The 22081-nt window shown below is 55.7% G+C and overlaps 1 protein-coding gene across 4 annotated transcripts; it reads right to left on the bottom strand.

The window, feature by feature from the left end:
- Positions 1 to 5: 5 nt before the first annotated feature.
- Positions 6 to 15516, bottom strand: B3GNT3 (UDP-GlcNAc:betaGal beta-1,3-N-acetylglucosaminyltransferase 3). 4 transcript variants are annotated; one of them, XM_043502752.1, is made up of 5 exons: positions 15186 to 15513; positions 5246 to 5436; positions 4267 to 4529; positions 3727 to 3842; positions 6 to 3199 (listed from the first exon to the last, which is right to left on the bottom strand). In XM_043502752.1, the coding sequence occupies exon 5, from the start codon at positions 3191 to 3193 to the stop codon at positions 2036 to 2038; it is 1158 nt and encodes a 385-aa protein (XP_043358687.1). In that variant the 5' UTR covers positions 3194 to 3199; positions 3727 to 3842; positions 4267 to 4529; positions 5246 to 5436; positions 15186 to 15513; the 3' UTR covers positions 6 to 2035. The 4 variants fall into 4 exon arrangements, with proteins under 4 accessions (XP_043358687.1, XP_043358686.1, XP_043358685.1 ...); XM_043502751.1 differs by lacking the exon at positions 3727 to 3842 and having other exon boundaries at positions 15186 to 15516; XM_043502750.1 differs by lacking the exons at positions 3727 to 3842; positions 15186 to 15513 and adding an exon at positions 9418 to 9435.
- Between the last annotated feature and the right edge of the window lie 6565 nt (positions 15517 to 22081).

Below are 22081 nucleotides of genomic sequence, written 5' to 3'. Positions count from 1 at the left end.
CGACAGATTTAACCTGTGCAGTTCCTGACTCCAGAGCAATGCTACACGTGAAATTGAACAATTCGGATGTGGCAGGTTCAGAAGGGAGGGTGTGTTTTAACACAAGGCGGAGCTGGGGAGAGGAACAGCTGGTTTTAAACATAAAACAAACAAACCAAGGCCAATGTCCTAGGTAACTTTAGACTTGTTCTAGCATTATCTCCTAAAACAGAATGAACTGATAAAGCCTCAGCAGCAGTTTGTCTGAGCTCAGGGGACAACAGGCAGTTTGAGAGACGCACAGCTCTGTGGTGCACACTTGTACCTTTCTTGATTAACAATAGACATTGCCGGTGGGTCAAGTTTAACAGCAATTCAGATCTCAGGTTTGCCCTCCACTTGGGCAGAGCAGGGCAGGGTCATATGTCGGGCTTCTGCCAAGCCCGTGCCCGTCTGGCCATGCCAAGCCATAGGCCTGAATTCAAAGGGCCCAGTTCAGTTAGTAAATATCAGCCGTGTCCTGCAAGGGCCTGATTTTCAGGGACAGGGCAGCTCTTTGGAAAATCACCCCTTGGTGCCATGCAGGACTGTGCCCCGGGGAGGAGTGGGGGTCCATATCGGGGGTTTATTAGTACAGTCAGGACACAGCTGAGCCAAAGGTGAAGAGAGGCCCCCATTAGCTCCCTCTCCTGCCAGGAGAGATGCAGTTTTATACCCTGAGTCTCTCGCGCTGACTCAGCGCAAAATGGTGTACCCTGAAGCCAGCTGGGTTCGGTCGGTCTCCTGGCGCATCTCAGCGTGGGGACTCTGTCTCACCAGCAGGACCAAGCCCCCAGGCAGATTTTTGTCCTGGAGCACAAGTTCTCACTGGAACATCTGCACAGACAGGCGCTGGGAGAGAGGAGAGGCAGCCACACACACACGCCCTCCTGAGGTTTTCTACAGCTTCCCCGAGCTACCCAGAGGGCCAATGCCACGATCCTTCAATCTGGTTCATCTCCTCCTTCACCCCTTGCCATAATTCACAGGGCAAACCGACTCACAAGGAGCAGGGAGCAGACACTGCTTCTCTCTGCTGTTTTGAGCATCTAGAAGCACTAGCCCTGCCAGTCAATATATCCAACAACCAGACCGTTAGCAGCAATGGACTGGGCAGGAGCTGAGGACAGAGATCCCCTGTGGGCCCAGCTGAGAACACCAGATTCATCCCCCTAGTACTGTCTGCTTCTGCGTCATAGCCCCAGAGCTAAGCATGACTCCATTGACTTCACGGGACCACAGCTGGTTACGCCGGGGCAGATCTGGCTCCAGAGCTCTGGGGCGGGGATATGTATGATGCCCATCTCCTGCTCTTAGTACCCCCAGTAAAACAGGGGCTGGGGCTGGGGCTGGGGCTGGGACCCGAGCCAAGCTCATCACGCCAGATACCCTACCCATTTCCTGCAGCGTTTGGACCTTTGGCCCCAGAGATGCAGCGTCTAGGCCGAGATCCAGACATCGGCCAAGCCAGTGACATCCTGCCCCAAGATTTGGGCACCCAGGTGGCAACATGCCCATTAGTCAAGGAGACAAATTCCCCCCTCCATGCCACAGAGACCCCAGTCTGGCGGCCTCCTGGCATTTGCTTTCTTGGAGGTAGCTGCCCCAAGGACATCGCTGCAAAGGGATCCCTGCAGCAGCTTGAAATGCCTACTGCAGCCACGGGGAAGGGAGGGGAAAAGCCTCTGACATCCCAGGAACGGCCAACGGGCCAAACCAGTTGGGACAGGACCCAGAAGCCAGTGAGCCATTCAGCATGTCTGTGCACCCCATGCACACCAGCCAACAGAGTGTCAACCGTAAGTCCTGCTGAGGCTCATTCCCAGAAGTCCCATCCCCTGGATCTAGGACTTCCTGGAATAGGCATCAAGAGCAAGAAAGAGGTGACTGGTCTGGAGCATTCGGGGCACAGCAGCAAAGACCTAGACAGGCGGCATCACCCGCGGATGCCCTAGCAACTTCAACCTCGCATGAAATCCCTCCCCATTGCCCCCTCCCCTCGGATTCCAGGGTCCGCTCAGACGCCCTGATAGACCTGCAGCTTCTTCCCACAGGGCAGGTCTGGCTCGTGAATGGCCCGCCACATCACCAGCATCTCGTAGGGCACGAAGCGGTGCACCAGCAGCAGCTCCTTGTAGTAGCAGGGATCAAAAGGCTCCAGCTTGGCAGAGGGCACCCTGATGCCCACGGTCCGGATGCCCATGTGGGAGGCTGGGGCCAGCCCGGCTTTCTGCAGGCACATACCCAGGTAGACGTCGTCTATGGGGAAGAGCTCGATGCCCAGCGACTCCTTGTAGAGGGTGCGGGCGGTGAAGCCAGACATGAGCAACCCGCCACCCCCGCAGTAGGGCGGGTAGGACTTGACGGCAGTGACCTGCTCGGGCACGTAGTACTTGCTCCACTTCTCGCGGATGGGCCCCACGTCGACGATGAGCTGCCCCACGTAGAGGTGCCCGTCGCCGTCGTTGGCGTCCTGCATGCCCAGCAGGTAGTGCACCACGTTGTCCGTGTTGGCGAAGACGTCGTCGTCCCCATTGAAGAGGAAGCGGGCGCCGGGGCAGCGGGCCTCCAGCCAGCCATGGAACAGCACCTGCTTGAGGGTCAGGTTGAAGAAGCTGTCGCGGAACGCCCACTGCAGGATGTCCCCGTACTCCTCCGCCTCCAGCCGCAGCAGCCGGTTCAGCTTCCAAGCCTCCCGCGCGTCCCCCGCCTCCCCGGAGAGGAAGAGCCTGCGGATGTGGACCCCTTGGTATGTCCTCTCCGCCCCCCAGGTCTTGCGGATGATCTCCCGCCGCTCATAGTTCCCAGGGGACGACTTGATGGCCAGGAGGAGGAAGACCCCCCGGGAGCCCTCAGCCCCCCCGCACTTGTCGGGGGCGTCCAGCAGCTGGGGGAACTCCTTGCAGTGCTTGTAGCGCAGGAAGTCCTGGATGTGGCCGGGCAGGCTGGTGAAGCCAGAGATGTTGGCCACCGAGGAGTTCTCCTTGCACTGGGGAACGCGACGCGGGATTGTGGGGATGCTGGGCATGGGGGCAAGGGAGCTGGTATTGCTGACTGTCATGGCAGCCATCATCACCCACTCGCCCTTGTTGGTGTTGAGAAGGAAAAGGAGGCAGAGGATCCCCACCACGGTCAGGACAAGGACCTCAAGCTTACAGCCCCGGCGGGACAGCATCTTCCCCTGCAAGAGAGACAGAGGCGAGAGCTGAGAACCGACACATGGCTGCACCTCCAACCATTCGCCCCCTCCCTGCCCTGCTGGGGGCATAAGCACCTCCTCCTCTGCCCTGCATCCCCAGGGCTCTTCTCTCCATTCCTCTCCCCTTAGTTAGAGCCTGGCCCCAAAGCTCAATTCCAAAAGCCATTTTTAGGCATCTGATTTGAAGCGCCCCGATTTTCAGAGGTGCCCAGCGGCCCTTCATCATCAATGGAAAGTCTGGCTGCTAAAGCCATGCTGGACTCCTGCCGGTAGGCAGCCAGCCTGGCATCCCCACCCGCTTCCCAGCAACAGCCCCTGACTGGTACTTCTCCACAGCTTATTCGAGAGGTGGATGGGCAGGTTGAGAAAAGGTGACTGCATCAGTTCGGGGCATTTCTCCATTCCCACTGCCCCCACCAATCAGTTTAGGAGAATCTCTCACAGTACGTGCCAGGACTTACACGTCGCTCCATTGCTGCAGGGATTTGGAAATCAGATTCCCAACGCACCTGGGGAAAAATGCCCTGCACACCCTGGATGTCATGACTGATGCTGTGCTGCCCACCAGGGCACCATGCAGAACATCACAGCAACGCTAGGGGCCGAAGTCAGCTCCTCCTCCCACCTAAACTAAGGGAGAAGCTACATGAAGCAGTATAGGCCCTATGACACACAGTCTAGAAGTTCCAGTTCCACCCAATAGAAGGAGCACAGACACACACACACACACACTTTAGACTCCAGCCCTCCATTCACACTGTAAGCACAGACACACACCCGTCAGGGACTGGACATCACAGGGGGATGCAAGGTGTCCCCCCCAGCTCGGTTACTGCTTGGCGTTGGCGTGGGAACCTTGCATTCTAGAGCCCCAGGATCCTTTGCTTCCTAGACCGGATGGGGCAGTGGCAGCAGCTTGCCCCTCAGCACCCAACAGACCCTTAGGGTCAGCCAGGAAGGCCAACGAGCTCAGTGGAGAGACTGCAACTGGGGGGAGCCCTGGAGAGGCAAGGTGCCCCACAAGGACAGCAGCATTATCAATCAGCTACCTGGTGGGTTGAGGCAGGCTCAGCTTCACACAGCTCGGGTGCAGAGGAGGCCTGTCTGGGGCTCCAGTCGCTTTGGGACACCAGCTCCAGAGCCTGGGAAAGCCAGCAATTCATCCCCTCTCCCATCCCTGCAGCTGAGAAGACCGGTGATGCTGCTGCTTCTCCCACGGGGACGCCACCCGTCGCAGTCACCAACCCTCGCCAGCATAGGAGGATTCATGAGTCTACACAGAGCAAAACTGGCTCTACCCGCCCGTTTCTGACTGAAAACGGGGAGGAGAATCTCATTTCTCCTGCACCCAACAGAGGCCCAGAGCTGCTTCAAGGGATGACCAAGACATTCAGGGGAGAGCTCTCCAGGGATTTTAAAAAAACAAAGAAAAAACTGATCAGTGACAGTCCAGGCTCATCTCGATTTTGTTTGAGGCTTGCTGCAGCAAATGCCAACCACAGCCAACGCCTTTTGGGAGGGTGCTTTGGTCAAAGCAGCTTCTGGCATGTCCCTCAGCAGCCTGGGCCAGAGCCCAGCTCGCACTGCATTGAAAGGAGATTTTAAAGTAGCACCATTGGCCGCTTTTCTCTTGTGTGGTTTCACATCTTGTGCTCTCCTCCCCAAACACTCTGTATTCTTCCCCCCCCACACACACACACACAGAGTGTTGTACGTGTAGACCTGTTCCTTGCTGAATCAGCTTCCTTCTTCTCCCACCATCAGACACCCAAACACAGCAGCCATGCTCACCACGCCCTAGTTGTCTCACATGGGAGAATGGGGGGGGCTGCAGAGTACCATTTAAAGTGGGGCATAGATTTGCCCCATCCCCATCTCATCTGACCCTCTTCTTCCCCTATTAGGTGCCCCACCTCTCCCACCAGCAGCCTTATCCCCCATGGCCCAGGAGCCCCTGCACCCACCCCCTTCCTGGAGTCTCAGTCCTTGAGGGACTCGCTCTGCTGTCCCTCCCTGCCCCTTCCTCACCTTACCCCTTGGATGACAGGTCTGCCCACTTCCCGGCTGGCCCCGGAATGAGAAGAGCTGCCCTGGTTTTGGCAGTTGGCAGGTGAGGACCCAGCCCACTGTGCTGGCAGAGCAGGATCTGGGTGCCAGCCCCGGCACACCCCTGGCCATGATGCGTGCAGTAGCCACTCGCCCAATCTCTGTGCTCTCAGCTGCACGCACACATGGCAAAAAAAACCGCACCAGCAAATGACATGTCTAGGCTGGCAAGAGAGTACAAAAACCAGCCGGGCCAGTCCAAAACCAGCCCCGCTAGTCCAAAACCAGCTGGGTGGCTACCCTATCTCATGGACATGCTTAACAATGGTCAGGCCACAGGTCGGGTGCCCCACCCCGGCTCCATGCCCTATGGTCACACACAGACACTCGCACGCTAGCCTCAGGCCACCCTCTGTGCTTTTAGCTACTCTCATCTGCCCCTCCCCCCCGCCCACCAAAGCCTACTGACAAAGAAGGCATCCCTACAATTAAGAGGCTGAACGAGGAGCCAGGAGCTTGGGGTTTCATTCACTGGATAGGTCGCTGCAGCGCTCTGCAGCTTTGCCATCACTACAGAAAGGTGCATTTTTTAACCAAGGGATAAATTGACTCACTCAGCCATATCGCTGCAAAACCACAGTGCAAACAGGGCATTTGGTGTCACAGCGAGGTGGGGAGGATGAAAGGAGCCAGCCTCAGGCTCTCAAGTGGCTTGCACCACAAGAACCCCATCTCCAGCAGCATTTCCCAGGGACAGAACTACCCCTGCTTGCTCCCTCGCCGTGAACTTTGGGGTCAGCGACAACAAAGCGTTCATCTTAGTTCCCCACAGGTAAACAGCCTCTGCCTCTGGCCCCCCTACCATGGTGACAGCATGCACCTATTTAAAGAGCAGTCCCTAGCTAGCCCCAGATGGAGCTCTGGCATGCACATGTCCCCTCACAGAAACACCAGAGACAGTGTTGCAAGCAGCAGGCTGGGAGCCTGGCATCTAATCCCATTTCACCATGAAGCCTCAGCACAAAAAAAAAATAAACCTACCCACTTTGGGGCTCAGCTGGCTTGGTAACCCCCGACTTCCTGGGAGTTTGCAAGGATTTGGATTGGGCCAAAAGAAATCTGATGAGGTTCAACAAGGACAAGTGCAGAGTCCTGCACTTAGGATGGAAGAATCCCATGCACTGCTACAGACTAGGGACCGAATGGCTAGGCAGCAGTTCTGCAGAAAAGGACCCAGGGGTTACAGTGGACGAGAAGCTGGATACGAGTCAACAGTGTGCCCTTGTTGCCAAGAAGGCCAATGGCATTTTGGGATGTATAAGTAGGGGCATTGCCAGCAGATCGAGGGACGTGATCGTTCCCCTCTATTCGACATTGGTGAGGCCTCATCTGGAGTAGTGTCCAGTTTTGGGCCCCACACTACAAGAAGGATGTGGAAAAATTGGAAAACGTCCAGCGGAGGGCAACAAAAATGATTAGGGGACTGGAACACATGACTTATGAGGAGAGGCTGAGGGAACTGGGATTGTTTAGTCTGTGGAAGAGACAAATGGGGGGGATTTGAAGCTGCTTTCAACTACCTGAAAGGGGGTTCCAAAGAGGATGGATCTAGACTGTTCTCAGTTGTAGCAGATGACAGAACGAGGAGTAATGGTCTCAAGTTGCAGTGGGGGAGGTTAGGTTGGATATTAGGAAAAACTTTTTCACTAGGAGGGTGGTGAAACACTAGAATGGGTTCCCTTGGGAGGTGGTAGAATCTCCTTCCTTAGAGGTTTTTAAGGTCAGGCTTGACAAAGCCCTGGCTGGGATGATTTAGTTGGGGATTGGTCCTGCTTTGAGCAGGGGGTTGGACTAGATACCTCCTGAGGTCCCTTCCAACCCTGATATTCTATGATTAGTCCATGTTTGCAGAGCTTGCTGACACCCAGCAAAGGAACCTGAATAGCAGAATGTGGACATTGGCAGAGCATCTAAAAACAAACAGAAATCAGATCTGCAGTAAGCTGCATTGCTAATGCATTTGTCACCAGTGGATCTAAATGTATGGTACAGACTTAAATTAACCCTCTCAATGCCACCCACCCAGGAAGTAGCCGCTTAGCCCCATGCTACAGCCCTGGGAAATGATTTGCACAAAAGTCACAGTCAGAAGCAGAGCCAGGAACAGAATCCAGAAGCGAAACCAAGTGAATTGATGTCAGTTTGGGGGGTGGGGGAAAAGACAAACTGAAAAGGAAGAAAAGAAAAAATTGTTTCAGTTTGAACTCGGAATTTGTCCAGTTATTTCTCACCAAATATTTGTTTGTTTTAAGTCAAATGAAACATTTTGTTTGTTACAAAATAATTTGGGGGGAGGGGAAATGTTTTTCCCCTTTTTTTATTTCAATTTGCTACCTTTCTAAATGACACACCATCACCAAACAAAAACCTGAAAGGTTTCATTTCAAAACGGATGAAAGAGTTTTGACTTCTTTAGAAAACTATGGAATTTTTTTTTAGCTGAAACTATTCACTGAATTCGACCCAAATTTGCAAATAGTTTTAGTGCCCTGGAAAAAATAAATAAAATGTATTTTTGGTGCATTTATTGTTCATTGAAAAAGTTTTCCCCGGCTCGACCCAGAAGTTCCAAATCGTCTAGGGAAATGGTGAAAATATTTGGGGGTTTTCCTCCCCACATCCCTCAACATTCTCGCATTCCTCTTCTATTCTCCCCCAACAAAAATGTGGAACCAAAAAAAAAATCAGTTTTCAAAAAACAAGATTTTGTATTTTCTTGGGTTGTTTTTTTTCTGTAAAACACTAAAAGAAAATCCCCAAATTAAAACATTTTTTCAACACACAAAAGAAAAAGGAAAATCTCCTCCCCACCCAGGGTGTTTTTCTCTCTCATTTTCATGACCACCACTCCTGGCCCAACCACTCCCCTGCATGCAGACTGCTGCTCAGTCCCAGGTCCCAGGGCTCTGCCTACCCGCCCGCGGGAGCCGCTTCTCCCAAGCGTTGGCAGCCCCAGCGACTTTCTGGCAGCTAGGTCTTGTCCCCTCTCCCCCTGAGCTCTGGCCACTGGCAGGGCTGCAGGCCAAGGGGCAGCCCCCCAGGGGCAGCATGCTCAGGTCCCCGGATGCAGCGCACCTGCACACAGTGCTGAAGGACAATGGCTGCTCTTGTTCGTTCCAAGGCCTTGTTCGTTGCCTGCCCATATCTTTATCTCCTCGGCCTCCAGGACACTGATAAGGTACCTGTGTTTCCAGTCCCCACCAGGCCAAGGGGCAGGTTCCTTGAGGCGGCTCGTGCCCAGATGTCACTTTTCCTCCAGTCCCCTCCTAGTGGGGCAAAGAGTTTCACTGGGGTCTAAAGTCTTCTTCGCCCACATGCAGCTGGGAGCAGGCTGCCCAGCCCAGGGAGACCAGGGAGGCACCTGAGCAAGTCCCCTCGGGGTGGGTTTGTGGGCAGTCTGATCCTCTGCCCATGCTACACTGCCATTGTTAGCAGCCTGTCCAGGCATTCCCTGGATGCACCCATAGGGGCACAAGGTCCAGGGCTTCCCAACGTCCCACCTCTACTAGCAGGTGGGTTAGAGCCACTGCCCGGGCTCTCTGTGGTTTGCATTGGCATCACCTTACCCTACTGTTCAACACGAGATCACTTTCCCGTCACGCTGCCATGTGCGTCACCCCCCTTTGGCCCAGCAAAGGGCCGTGCAACGGCCACTCCCAGCGCTGATCGGGAAAAAGGGGGATTCTCTGGTGTCATCCCGAAATGAGCAAAACGACTCAGAACCCTGGAGCTGTCTCGTTTGGGGGGCAGCATTCATCCCTGCGGCTGCCACTGGCCGCTTCCCTGGGACTTTAGGTCTGGGTCCCCCAAACCTTCCATCCCTGCCCCATCTGCTGGATGACAGCCCCTGGGATTAGGTTGGGGGCGTTCGGGTTTTTGCATTCCGACGGAGACGAGTGACATTCATGTTTAAGCTTTTTTTTTTAAAAAAAATCATCAATTGAAATTTTCACATTTGTGAGAAACTCCTGGCGGCTCGGACAATTATCTACTGTTGAGATTCAAAAAGTTCCAGCTTCGTAGCCATTAAAACACAAATTGTCAGGGTCACATGTCAAGATATCCAAAGGGAGCTGCCTTAATGGCAACCCTACCTTCTCCAGCAGCGCTGATCTTACTTTGCCGCTCCATAAATTTCAGTCATCATCATCCGTGGAAATAGTTCGTTGGTTCGTGTGTCTGGCAAAATCGACATTTACCGATCACCGTGGAAGGAGTGGCCTCAGGAAGGCACCCCGTGCCTCTAGGGAGATGTAGCCTGGCCACAAATCAATCTTTTCCCATCGAACATGCTGATTTTTCAATGGGAAAATGTTTCAATTGATTTTTCGCCCAGTAGCTCCCCTGTATCTGGAACCCTGCTTTATCTGGAGTCAATGCCTGTAATTCATCCTCAGGGGCTCCTCTCGGGCAGAGTTAAGGCTCTGTGTTCACCGTCACTCATGCTCAGCCTTTTCTGGTTTCCCCATGTTTGAATTTTAATCATTAAACTCTCTCCGTCTGCAGAGGTGCAAATTGCAGAGGGCAGCAGCCTTGGCTCTGCATTAACTAAGCTTTGTGGGGGTTCATGGATGCTCTAAGCTGGGCCTAGGGCCCCAACCCTTGGAGTCACAGGATGACACCAGATTCTCAACGTCCAAAAACACAAAACATTTCTAGCCCACATGGTTCCCATTAAAGCTCCAAACAACCTGTGGAGCAAGGCCCGCAGAGGGTCTGAGACAATCACTCTGAGAGCGGGGACAGCTGCCCTGAGCGTAACTGACACAGTGATGGCTCCCTAAATCCGCTGAGAGCCAGAGTCAATTGCTCCTCGGGGCCGGGGTGGGGGGGTGCTGCCCCATACATCTCAAAGAACTAAACTCCAAAACCAACTGCTTCCTGCGCCCACCCCACCCCACCCCACACACGGCTAATCCTGGGAGGAGAGGGGCATTGACCCCCCCCAATCACTGTCACTCAAAGTGGGGAGGAGGGCCATGGCATGGGGAGAGGCCAACGGCGCAGGAGCAGAGCTGCAGGAGAGCCCTCGGGCTGCAGCATCCCTAGGGCCTTGCCTTCACCTCGCCACACCCCGACCCACTCACCGTATTAAACCACGTTCCTCACAGGGGGTTAGCGACGTGTGCCAGCTCCAAGGGTGCCATCTCAGATGGGCCGAGTCACCCAGCCACCGAGAGCAGCATCTCAATACAGGAGAGATGGCGCCAGCTGCTTCAGTCACTTTGGGGGTGCGCTGAGCAGCAGAAAGGGGTCACCTCCCCCACGTAGCTATGGCGATGCCAGCCTGGCAAATCCCCCTGTGCCACTTGAGTCTCCACGACTTGCTGGCAGCATCTGGAGCCCTGATCAGTATATTTATTCTCCAGAGGCACACCTGTCCAATCAGCCAGAGCTGCAAGCAAGCATCTCCCAGGGTGTTTGCTTAGCACCAGTTAAACTTTCCTTCAGCAAGCTGGCCCCGTGACAGGCAGAGCCTGGCTGTTACTTCAAAAGGGACCTTCCTGAGGCCAAGGAGTGCCAAGTGCCTCTTGCAAGGCGTCACGTGCTCCATGCCAGCTGCCACGTGCCCCCACAGGAGTGCACATCCCTGGCAGAACCTCAGCCCCTGTGCAGGATTGGGCCCTAAGCAGCTTGCGCCACCCCCGGTCTGGGCTGCAAGGACTGCCGTGCCCTGGCGCATGCCAACCAGAGCAGCCCTGAGAACACGCCTAGGTTACACCCCTGCATCATTGGCCCCTAGGGGGCTTTGCGGGGCGCAGACTTGCCAGGGTGCAGGCCTTCACTGCCCACCCCAAAACCCACGCCAGACCTGGCAGTACAGACTCTGCTCCTGGTGGAGAGGCTGGGCCTCGCGCCCGTTTGCTCCAGCCTAGCTGGTCCCAGCTCATGGCTAGCAACCCCCCGACCCCCTCCCCAGCATTAGCCACAAAGCCCCTCCCCTCCAATTCCTGGGACAACTCATGCCAGAAGCCCAGGGAGGGGTCTGTCCCCTGTCCTGCGGTTAATCCTCTGGTCGGGGATGGCTCAGCCTCAGGGACTCCCTGGGCAGATGGAAGCCAGCAGCGAGGCAGAGAAGCCTGGCATGAGGGGTCAGGGAGCAGAAGTGGCAAGAAGGTGGAAGCAAGGAAACACCCATCCCCCAAATCTCCCCTCGCCCAGGTGCTGGGCTGCTTTGCAACCCAGCACCTTGGCATTGCTGCACTCCCTCCTCTCAGCAGCCACCGCCACCCACCGGAGCAGCCGGTTCGCCTAGATCACCAGAACGAGCCCCACCGGGCAGAGGGCTTGCCCGGCACACGATGCAGCCACCGCTCCAGAGTGAAACAGAGCCCTACATCCAACCCAGACCGCAGGGAAGTGGAACGGAAGAGCCGAGCGGGCCTTAGCCAGGGGACAGCCCTGCCCTTTGCAGAATGGGGCTGTTGGGGGAGTAATCCCAGGTTTTAAATGTCAGCCAACAGCCTGGTTACACCTGGACGCTGCAGAAGGGAGACAGCACCTTCCTGCGAGGGCTCCCGTCCCCGCCATTACCCCGCCTCGCCCTGCTTAGCATCAGGGAGCAGCCGGCTCAGCACATACCCCTCTGCTGACTCCAGGACCTCATGGGGCACAGGAATTCCCTCTCCCTTCAACCCAAGGCCTGGTAGGCACGGAAGTCGTTGCCCCCCGGCAAGGCAGCACTGGACCTAAGGAGCCCCCACCCTGAACCCAGCTATTCAGCTTAGCTCCCTAGCACATGGAGAATCTGCCCTGCACCCCCTGGCAGCACAAAGGGCAGGAATCGCCCCAAGATGCCCCCAGCCCGGGCCCCGGGCAGCCAGCTCTGCAGCAGAACCAAGCTGAGCTGTCCTGGCATGGAAGCCAAAGGCTGTCAGATCACCGACCCAGCAGGTGGTTTTGCAGCCAGCCTGTTAACACCAGGCCCAGGTCCCAGGATGTGGGCCTGGCATCGGGGACAGCTGGGAGTCTGCCAGCCTCCTGCTTATCCCCGTCACTGATGCAGCTAATTCCTGGGTGTCCAACAGGAGTAGGTCTGCCTAGGAGTCGCTCCTGCTTCCCTGGCTGAGCCCCCAGAACCAGGTCAGGATACACCCCGGGGGCTGCCCCCGCCTGAGAGGCTGGGACAGGTCAGCTGGGTTCTGCCCCACTGGGTCCTTTAAAGCCTTTAGCTCTTTAACCCTTTAATACCCAGCCTTGGGGTCAATGGGACATCCTCCTCTCCTGTCTCCCAGACTGTCCAAGGCTCTAGCCCCGCTCCTGGGGCCGGTCTATGCTGCACATTGCACCATGCTCTGGAGCAGGCCTGAGCTACTTGTCCAAAGCCCATGTCAGCTGCTAGCTCCCGGCCCGGGGCTCAGAGAACACCTCACTCTCCCGACAGACCGGGGAAGGGGGCTCCCGCGCGGGGGGAATCGTGCAACATTGGGGACGGGAAAGACAAAGTAAAGAAGATAGAGGAGCAACAGCCGGGGGCGAAGGGAGGCAGGAGTTGTCACCCAGAGACACATGTGAGCGGCATGGGACCGGCACCCTCCTGGTCGGGGAAGATTACACTTCACTCCAGGCACGAGGAGCCTTGAGGGAGCAGAGACGAAACAGAAACAGCAGCTGGTGCCATCTCAGAAACCAGCCGGGAGTTCAGGAAGCACCCGAGGCAGGGCCAGGCCCAGGGCTGCAGCAAGGAGTTAATGCCACCGCAGGAAACATGCACCGGGGCCAGGAGGGGAAGATGCCAGGGCTGCGGAGTTCGGACCCGAAGAACCAAGGGGACGGATCCCCAGCCTGCCACACCCAGCCGAGCTCCACCGAGTCTGACCTGGCCCCATGGAACAGGTAGATATGGGGCGTGGACGAGCTCAGGGAGTTTCTTCCGCCTGCCGCTGCTGGCTTTGTGTATCTGTGAGCTCTCCCCTAGCTGGAAGAAGGAGGAACCCTCTGGGACTGGGCTGTGATGGCTCTTCATCGAAAACAGCGAGCGTGGGGGCCATTTGTCAAGGGGCAAAAATCTGCAGCCCCGAGGAGACTTTCTGTACCTTTGGCTGGTTCTATTCCATCCTCCCAGCCAATCGTGGTACCCGTTCCTCTCAGCAAGGAGGGAGGGCAGGGCCGGGCCGCAGCCATGAGCAGACCGAAGGGAGGGGGAATTGGGCACTATATTAGAATATACTACCTGCCTCTAAGGTACCCGCTCGCCTTGCAGTCTGTGGTGTCTTTCTCCTCCCAGCGCCCGTTACAGAGGGGGTACCACAGCACAGCGTGGCTGAGATCACCCAGGCAGTCTGGAGCAGCTCAGACTTGAACCCAGGGCTCCCCCGCCCACTGCACTAACCACTGCACCATCCTGCCTCCCTTGCAGCCTGATCTCGGCTCCCTTGGACTGGGAGCAGATGTGTGGGGAAGGCACTGGTTCTGGTGGGGACGGGAGAGAAGAGGGTAGCATCCTGCTGCCAGGGCCTGGTCATTCAGATCTTCTCCGACAAGGCCTGGCTCCTGCCCCCTAACCCAGCCGGTGGGGCCAGGTTTCCAAAACACTGCGGCACTCACTATCCAGACGGGATTTTCAAAGCTCCCATTCGGGCCCTTTAGCAGCCAGACTCTGGGGATCCCCCCCCGGCGGACACAGTGCCCTGCTCAGCACGATCTCTGGTGCCATCATCCCAGGGCAGGTCTCTCCCACCACCAACACAAGCTCATTCCCAAGGGAAGGGAGAGGATCTCCTCCACCGAGTCCATAGTTCACCTGGAGGGGACATTGCTATATCTCAGGCCTCTTTGGGGCCGGCACAGCCTAGGTCCCTTCTGCCCCAAGACGCTCCCCCATCCCAGCTCCCTTTTAGCCGGTCATCAGAAACAGGAGCCGTGTCATTTGTTGCATACAAAGGAAGAAACCTCCCCCCAGCTCAGGCAGGAAAACCCAGTGGCCTGTTACTGCCCGGAGCTTGAAGCCAGGAAAAAGGGAGTGAATCTGGAAAGGGAAGAGGGCAGCTGACTAGAACAATAGCAAGGAAACCCTCTTAGTCCCTCCAGTTCTTCCCCCCCCCGCATAGCCCACTCCGCTTCTGCAAGCCCCCCCCCAGACACAGAGCAAAGCGCAGCCCCCCCCATCTCCCCCTACAGCAGCTGAGCCGAGCATAGCTACTCAATGCGGGGTGCGGATTCCAACACCATGGAGCAGCCCCTCTCACCTGCCAGCTGCCTCCAGCAGGTGACTGGAACCTGGCCCCTGCAGGCTAACGAGACAATCAGGGTGTTTGCCCCCTCCCACTCAGGAGGAGTTCAGCTGGCAGCAGCTGCTCCAGCCAGCTCCCCGGGAAGGAGCTGGGTCAGAAGCCACTGGCAAAGTGCCGCCAAGGTGTGCCTCAGGCGTGTGTGCCACTGGGCAGATCCCCGCTCAAAGTTAACCCTGGGGCCTTAGAGCAAAGTGTGGTCAAAGGGGAGGTTCTGCCCTGTGAAGCAGTGGGCAGGGCACCGGGCTAGCGCTCCGAGCTGGGCTTTCTTCCTGCTTCTGCTCCATGACCACTTCCCCTTGCAATGCCTCAGTTTCCCCTCCCACCCTTTGTCTAGCTGGCCTCCTTAGATTGTAAGCTCTTTGGAGCAGGGACTCAGCATATATTTGTGCAGTGCCTGGCCCCATCCTGCTCCCTTCAGGGGCCTCTCGGTGCTGAGGTAATACCTCTACATTAGAAGAGTCTGGCATTTTGCAGGGAAACACATAAGCGAATGCCATAGCTTTAGAGCAAGCTGATGCTGCCAAGGGCAGGAACAGCCCAGGTGATAAGGGCTAAGAGTTTGCAAAAACGGACTTGATACTGCTCTCCAAACTCAGCAGGCACCTGGCCTCAGCAAGACTGGCACATACCTTGCAGACAGGCAAAAGCTGCAGCCAGCTGACACACAAACCTGCAGCACCAGAGCAAAAAGTAGGGAACGCTACCGCAGGGCCAAGAGGAGCCTCTCCATTAGCTGGCAGCAGTAATATGACTTTTAGCCTTGAGGACACAGAAACAACCCCCTTAGGCTATAGGAGTAGGGCCTACTTGCTATTTTGTTGCTAACACAACTGATAGGAAAGACTCTTTGTGAGTCTCCCCCCCTCACAAATTAATCCCCAGAGGAGCCATTCAGCAGGAGGGCTGGGGCTGGGGCTGGCCCCTCCCCGGTGTTTCACTGGCTCTTCAGCACCTCCTCCCAATGGAAGAGACCACCCCCTTGCCTGGGGGTTTCTTCCCACACTCTTGTGCTGTTCCTGCTCCCCAGCTGCCTGGGAAGGTGATTGGCGATGGCTGGGAGCAGATAACAGTCCCCGCCTCCCAGGGGTAGGAACGCTTGGAGATCCCCAGCTGGGAAGGGCAGGACCAAGTACCACTCCCAGGAGCAGGTGGCATGTGAGTGGGGAGTAGGCTGGGAAGTCTGAGCCCTGGAGGATCCAGTTCCAGCCAGATCCAGCTTAGGTGTGGCAGGACTGACTGGTGGGTGGTAAGAGAAGCCCTTTGCCCTGCAATGAAACAGGGCCGGCCTTGAGCCACATGGCACTGGGCCACCCCACAAACCCAGGGCAGTGCTGGGAGGCCAGGAGATACAACCTGAGCCTAGCTCCATGGAGGCCAGCCCCAGGGCAGGTGGCACCTCCCTTCCTGCTTACTCAGACTGGGGTGGCGTGGCCCACGCAGGGCAGCGGAGTCAGGGTAGGGCAGCATGACCTGGGGGATCATTGACTGTGAGACAGGCTGGTCCCCCTCCACTCCGCCTGGGGCATGGCTCAGCCAGCTGGCTGGGCTGGGTCAGCTGGTGCCCTGCTTGCACCTCACCCACCACCTCATCCTGCCGCTAAGCAGCCTTGGCACTTTAGTAAACCCAGCTGCTGGCCCAGCGTCCCTGCAGGAGCGGCTTCCCGCTGGGCTGGGGCGGCTGCAGAGCAAAACGCCAGCTCGGGATCACTCTGCCAAGCTCCAGGATGGCTCCCACTCGGATCCCAGTGCCACGGCCTCTCGCTACCCTTGGGCACTTCCCCTGGTGACTCCCGGCCCTGCCAGCCAGGAAGTGGTACCATCAAGAAGAGTTCTAGTTTCTCCGGGGCATTGGTTCCTCTCCCCGTGAAGCAGCTGGCAAAGCCAGGACACTGGGCCACTCCCCCTCAGGACCCCTCCCACAGTTCCCACCTGCTGCCCTGACTGCTCAGAGAAAGCCCCAGATATTTCCTTTTACAACAACTGAACGTTGCTGCTTTGATTTTTTTGGGGGGATGGGGGGAGCAGCCGAGGCTGGAAACCCAACTGGAAAGCCCCCTTGAACTGCCTAACGCTGGACCCCTCACTGGTCCCCTTCACCTCCTCCCATAGAATTTTCTGTAAATGCCAAGGCAGGACAGGCAAATTGGGGGAGGCTGGGGGATCAGGCCCTGCCCCAGCTCCCCTGTAGGGGGACGGGGCACACACATACACCTGTTCCCCCACTCCCCTGGTTTGGCACACCTAGCTGCACCTCCACCTGCCTCGACTCAGCAGCAGCTGGAAGGGTGTTTCACTAACTCGGGAAATGATCTAGAGTCTGTGACCAGACCAGACCAGAGCCCTTTGCCGCATCCCAGCCTGGGGTGGCAGCAGCGGCTTTGTCTTCAGTGGGTTCCTGAGCTGCTGGATGAGTAACCAGGCCCTGCCCTTCAATCCCCTCCCCAGCAGAGTTAGGAGTTAGGGCCCTACCCCCAGTCTATGGAATGGGGAAACTGAGGCAGCAAGGGGCAGGGTTGCTGACTCTCAGCCAGTCAGTAAAACAGAAGGTTTATTAGACGACAGGAACATGGTCTAACACAGAGCTTGCTGGTGCAGAGAACAGGACCCCTCAGCTGAGTCCATTATGGGGGACCGTGAGCCAGACAACCCCGTCTGCACTTCACTCCATGTCCCCAGCCAGCCCCAAACTGAAACTCTCTCCACCCCTCCTCCTCTGGGCTTTGTCCCTTTCCCAGGCCAGGAGGTCTCCTGATTCCTTTGTTCTCCAACCCTTTAGCTCTCACCTTGCAGGGGGGAAGGGCCCAGGCCATCAGTTGCCAGGAAACAGGGTGTCGGCCATTCTCTGTGTCCAGACCCTTGCACACACCTGCCCTCTAGGGCTCTGCAATGATCATACACCCTTATCCCACCCCCTAGGGTATGTCTACACTATGAAATTAGGTCGAATTTATAGAAGTCGGTTTTGTAGAAAGCATTTTTATACAGTCGAGTGTGTGTGTCCCCACACAAATGCTCTAAGTGCATGTAGTCGGCGGACTGTGTCCACAGTAACGAGGCAACAGTCGACTTCCAGAGCTTTGCACTGTGGGTAGCTATCCCACAGTTCCCGCAGTCTCCACTGCCCATTTGAATTCTGGATAGAAATCCCAGTGCCTGATGGGGCTAAAACATTGTCGCGGGTGGTTCTGGGTACATATCGTCAGGCCCCCATTCCCTCCCTCCCTCCGTAAAAGCAAGGGCAGACAATCATTTTGCACCTTTTTTCTTGAGTTACCTGTGCAGACGCCATACCACGGCAAGCATGGAGCCCGCTCAGATCACTTTGGCAATTAGGAGCACATTAAACACCACACGCGTTATCCAGCAGTATATGCAGCACCAGAACCTGGCAAAGCGAAACCTGGCGAGTAGGCAACATCAGCGTGGTGACGAGAGTGATGAGGACATGGACACAGACTTCTCTCAAAGCACGGGCCCTGGTAATGTGGGCATCATGGTGCTAATGGGGCAGGTTCATGCGGTGGAACGCCGATTCTGGGCTCGGGAAACAAGCACAGACTGATGGGACCGCATACTGTTGCAGGTCTGGGATGATTCCCAGTGGCTGCAAAACTTTTGCATGCGTAAGGGCACTTTCATGGAACTTTGTGACTTGCTTTCCCCTGCCCTGAGGTGCAAGAATACCAAGATGAGAGCAGCCCTCACAGTTGAGAAGCGAATGGCAATAGCCCTGTGGAAGCTTGCAACTCCAGAAAGCTACCAGTCAGTCGGGAATCAATTTGGAGTGGGCAAATCTACTGTGGGGGCTGCTGTGATGCAAGTAGCCAACACAATCAAAGAGCTGCTGCTATCAAGTGTAGTGACCCTGGGAAATGTGCAGGTCATAGTGGATGGCTTTGCTGCAATGGGATTTCCTAACTGTGGTGGGGCCATAGACGGAACCCATATCCCTATCTTGGCACCAGAGCACCAAGCCAGCAAGTACATAAACCGCAAGGGGTACTTTTCTATAGTGCTGCAAGCACTGGTGGATCACAAGGGACGTTTCACCAACATCAGCGTGGGATGGCCGGGAAAGGTACATGATGCTCGCATCTTCAGGAACTCTGGTCTGTTTCAAAAGCTGCAGGAAGGGACTTTCTTCCCAGACCAGAAAATAACCGTTGGGGATGTTGAAATGCCTATAGTTATCCTTGGGGACCCACCTACCCCTTAATGCCATGGCTTATGAAGCCATACATAGGCAGCCTGGAGAGTAGTCAGGAGCTGTTCAACTACAGGCTGAGCAAGTGCAGAATGGTGGTAGAACGTGCATTTGGATGTTTAAAAGCGCGCTGGTGCAGTTTACTGACTCGGTTAGACCTCAGTGAAATCAATATTCCCACTGTTATTACTGCTTGCTGTGCGCTCCACAATATCTGTGAGAGTAAGGGGGAGACGTTTATGGTGGGGTGGGAGGTTGAGGCAAATCGACTGGCTGCTGGTTACGCACAGCCAGACACCAGGGCAGTTAGAAGAGCACAGGAGGGTGCAGTGCGCATCAGAGAAGCTTTGAAAACCAGTTTCATGACTGGCCAGGCTACGGTGTGAAAGTTCTGTTTGCTTCTCCTTGATGAAACCCCCCGCCCCTTGGTTCACTCTACTTCCCTGTAAGCTAACCACCCTCCCCACCTCCCTTCGATCACCGCTTGCAGAGGCAATAAAGTCATTATTGCTTCACATTCATGCATTCTTTATTAATTCATCACACAAATAGGGGGATAATTACCAAGGTAGCCCAGGAGGGGTGGTGGAGGAGGGAAGGACAAGGCCACACAGCACTTTAAAAGTTTAAAACTTATTGAATGCCAGCCTTCTGTTACTTGAGCAATCCTCTGGGGTGGAGTGGCTGGAGGCTCCCCCACCGCGTTCTTGGGTGTCTGGGTGAGGAGGCGATGGAACTTGGGGAGGAGAGGGGTTGGTTACACAGGGGCTGTAGCAGCGGTCTGTGCTCCTGCTGCCTTTCCTGCAGCTCAACCGTATGCTGGAGCATATTAGTTTGATCCTCCAGCAGCCTCAGCATTGAATCCTGCCTCCTCTCATCACGCTGCCACCACCTTTCAGCTTCAGCCCTCTCTTCAGCCCGCCACTTACTCTCTTCAGCCTGCCACCTCTCCTCCCGGTCATTTTGTGCTTTCCTGCACTCTGACATTGTCTGCCTCCACACATTCTTCTGTGCTCTGTCAGTGTGGGAGGACAGCATGAGCTCAGAGAACATGTCATCGCAAGTGCTTTTTTTTTCACCTTCTAATCTTCGCTAGCCTCTGGGAAGGAGAAGATCCTGTGATCCTTGAAACACATGCGGCTGGAGGAGAAAAAAAAAGGGACAGTGGTATTTAAAAAGACACATTTTATAGAACAATGGGTACACTCTTTCACGGTAAACCTTGCTGTTAACACTACATACAGAGCACATATGCTTTCGTTACAAGGTCGCATTTTGCCTCCCCCACCCCCGGCGTGGCTAACAGCGGGGAACATTTCTGTTCTGTTCAAAGGCAAACAGCCCATCAGGAACGGGCACCTCTGAATGTCCCCTTAAGAAAAGCACCCTATTTCAACCAGGTGACCATGAATGATATCACTCTCTGAGGATAACACAGAGAGATAAAGAATGGATGTTGTTTGAACACCAGCAAACATACATTGCAATGCTTTGTTCTACAATGATTTCTGAGTACGTGCTACTGGCCTGGAGTGGTAAAGTGTCCTACCATGGTAGATGGGATAAGGCTGCCCTCCCCAGAAACCTTTTGCAAAGGCTTTGGGAGTATATCCAGGAGAGCCACGAATGCCGGGGCAAATTAATCATTAAACATGCTGGCTTTTAAACCTTTTATAGTATTTTAAAAGGTACACTCACCAGATGTCCCTTCTCCACCTGGTGGTCTGGGAGGCAGCCTTGGGTGGGCTTGGGGGGAGTGGCTCCAGGTCCATGGTGAGAAACAGTTCCTGGCTGTCGGGAAAACCGGTTTCTCCGCTTGTTTGCTGTGAGCTATCTACAGCCTCCTCCTCCTCGTCTTCCTCGTCCCCAAAACCTGCTTCCGTGTTGCCTCCATCTCCATTGAAGGAGTCAAACAACACGGCTGGGGTAGTGGTGGCTGAACCCCCTAAAATGGCATGCAGCTCACCATAGAAGCAGCATGTTTGGGGCTCTGACCCAGAGCGACCGTTCACCTCTCTGGTTTTCTGATAGGCTTGCCTCAGCTCCTTAAGTTTCAAACGGCACTGCTTTGGGTCCCTGTTATGGCCTCTGTCCTTCATGCCCTGGGAGATTTTCACAAATGTTTTGGTATTTTGAAAACTGGAACATAGTTCTGATAGCACGGATTCCTCTCCCCATACAGCGATCAGATCCCGTACCTCCCATTCAGTCCATGCTGGAGCTCTTTTGCGATTTTGGGACTCCATCATGGTCACCTCTGCTGATGAGCTCTGCATGGTCACCTGCTGCTTGCCACACTGGCCAAACAGGAAATTGAAATTCAAAAGTTCGCGGGCCTTTTCCTGTCTACCTGGTTAGTGCATCTGAGTTAAGAGTGCTGTCCAGAGCGGTCACAATGGAGCACTCTGGGATAGCTCCCGGAGGCCAATACCATCTAATTGCGTCCACAGTACCCCAAATTCGACCCAGCAAAACCGATTTCAGCACTAATCCCCTTGTCGGGGGTGGAGTAAGGAAATTGATTTTAAGAGCCCTTTAAGTCGAAAAAAAGGGCTTTGTCATGTGGACGGGTGCAGGGTTACATCGATTTAACGCTGCTAAATTTGACCTCAACGCCTAGTGTAGACCAGGGCCTAGATACTTAAGAACTGCATAGGGGAAACTGAGGCACCCCCACAATATTCAGAGGAAACATTAAGAACGGTCCCACTTCGTCACACCTGGTCAACGCCCAGGGCCAGCGGCTCGTTGGGGTGGGCGGAGAAGGTGCCAGTGAGGCTGTCATGGGGACTGACCCCAAACAGGCAACAGCCTTTGCCCAGAACAGAGGCAGCCCCAAAGCCACCTGCTAGCGGCACCAACACACTCCGCCGGCTGGCCCAAGCAGGGCGTGTCCTGATCGTCTTCGACTGCACCCATGTCGCTTAGCCCAAGACAAGCCCTTTGTGGTGTCCTCCCACCAGCTTGCTTGGATCCCCGGGGCCCGCTGCTGTGCTGAATGTGTAACCTGACCCAAGGGCAGCCGACACCTGCAGCCATTCCGGGCTTGTGCCCCAACCTAGAGTGCTCGGCCAGGTAGCCCCAGCTGCACACAGCACAGAGGGTGCTGGTGGGCTCGGTACAGACGGCCAGGACCTTTAACCTGTCCGCGGCTGCCGGAGGCCCCTGGCAGCACTCGGCCCAGTTGGATGCAGAGGAGGGTGCAATGGTTCGGGCACTGCCCTGGGACCTGCGAGAGCCAGTTTGAGTTCCCTGCTCTGTCCCTGCTCCCTTGGGCATGTGGGACGGCTGCAGTGCACCGAAAGCCCAGCTTAGCAGGAG

This window comes from Dermochelys coriacea, chromosome 25 (assembly GCF_009764565.3).
Source record: "Dermochelys coriacea isolate rDerCor1 chromosome 25, rDerCor1.pri.v4, whole genome shotgun sequence".
In the NCBI taxonomy this organism is placed as follows: Eukaryota; Metazoa; Chordata; order Testudines; family Dermochelyidae; genus Dermochelys; species Dermochelys coriacea.
Note: the sequence above shows the minus strand (reverse complement) of the source record. Positions and strands in the feature narration are given on the sequence as shown.

What these genes read in the sequence shown, in the direction of transcription:
- B3GNT3 (XM_043502751.1), bottom strand. Translation starts at nt 4,392, where the DNA reads ATGGGAGAGGGGATGAATTGCTGGCTTTCCCAGGCTCTGGAGCTGGTG. An exon ending in AGCCTGCCTCAACCCACCAG is followed by an intron (nt 3,200 to 4,266) that starts GTAGCTGATTGA and finishes TCTCTCTTGCAG; the next exon opens with GGGAAGATGCTGTCCCGCCG.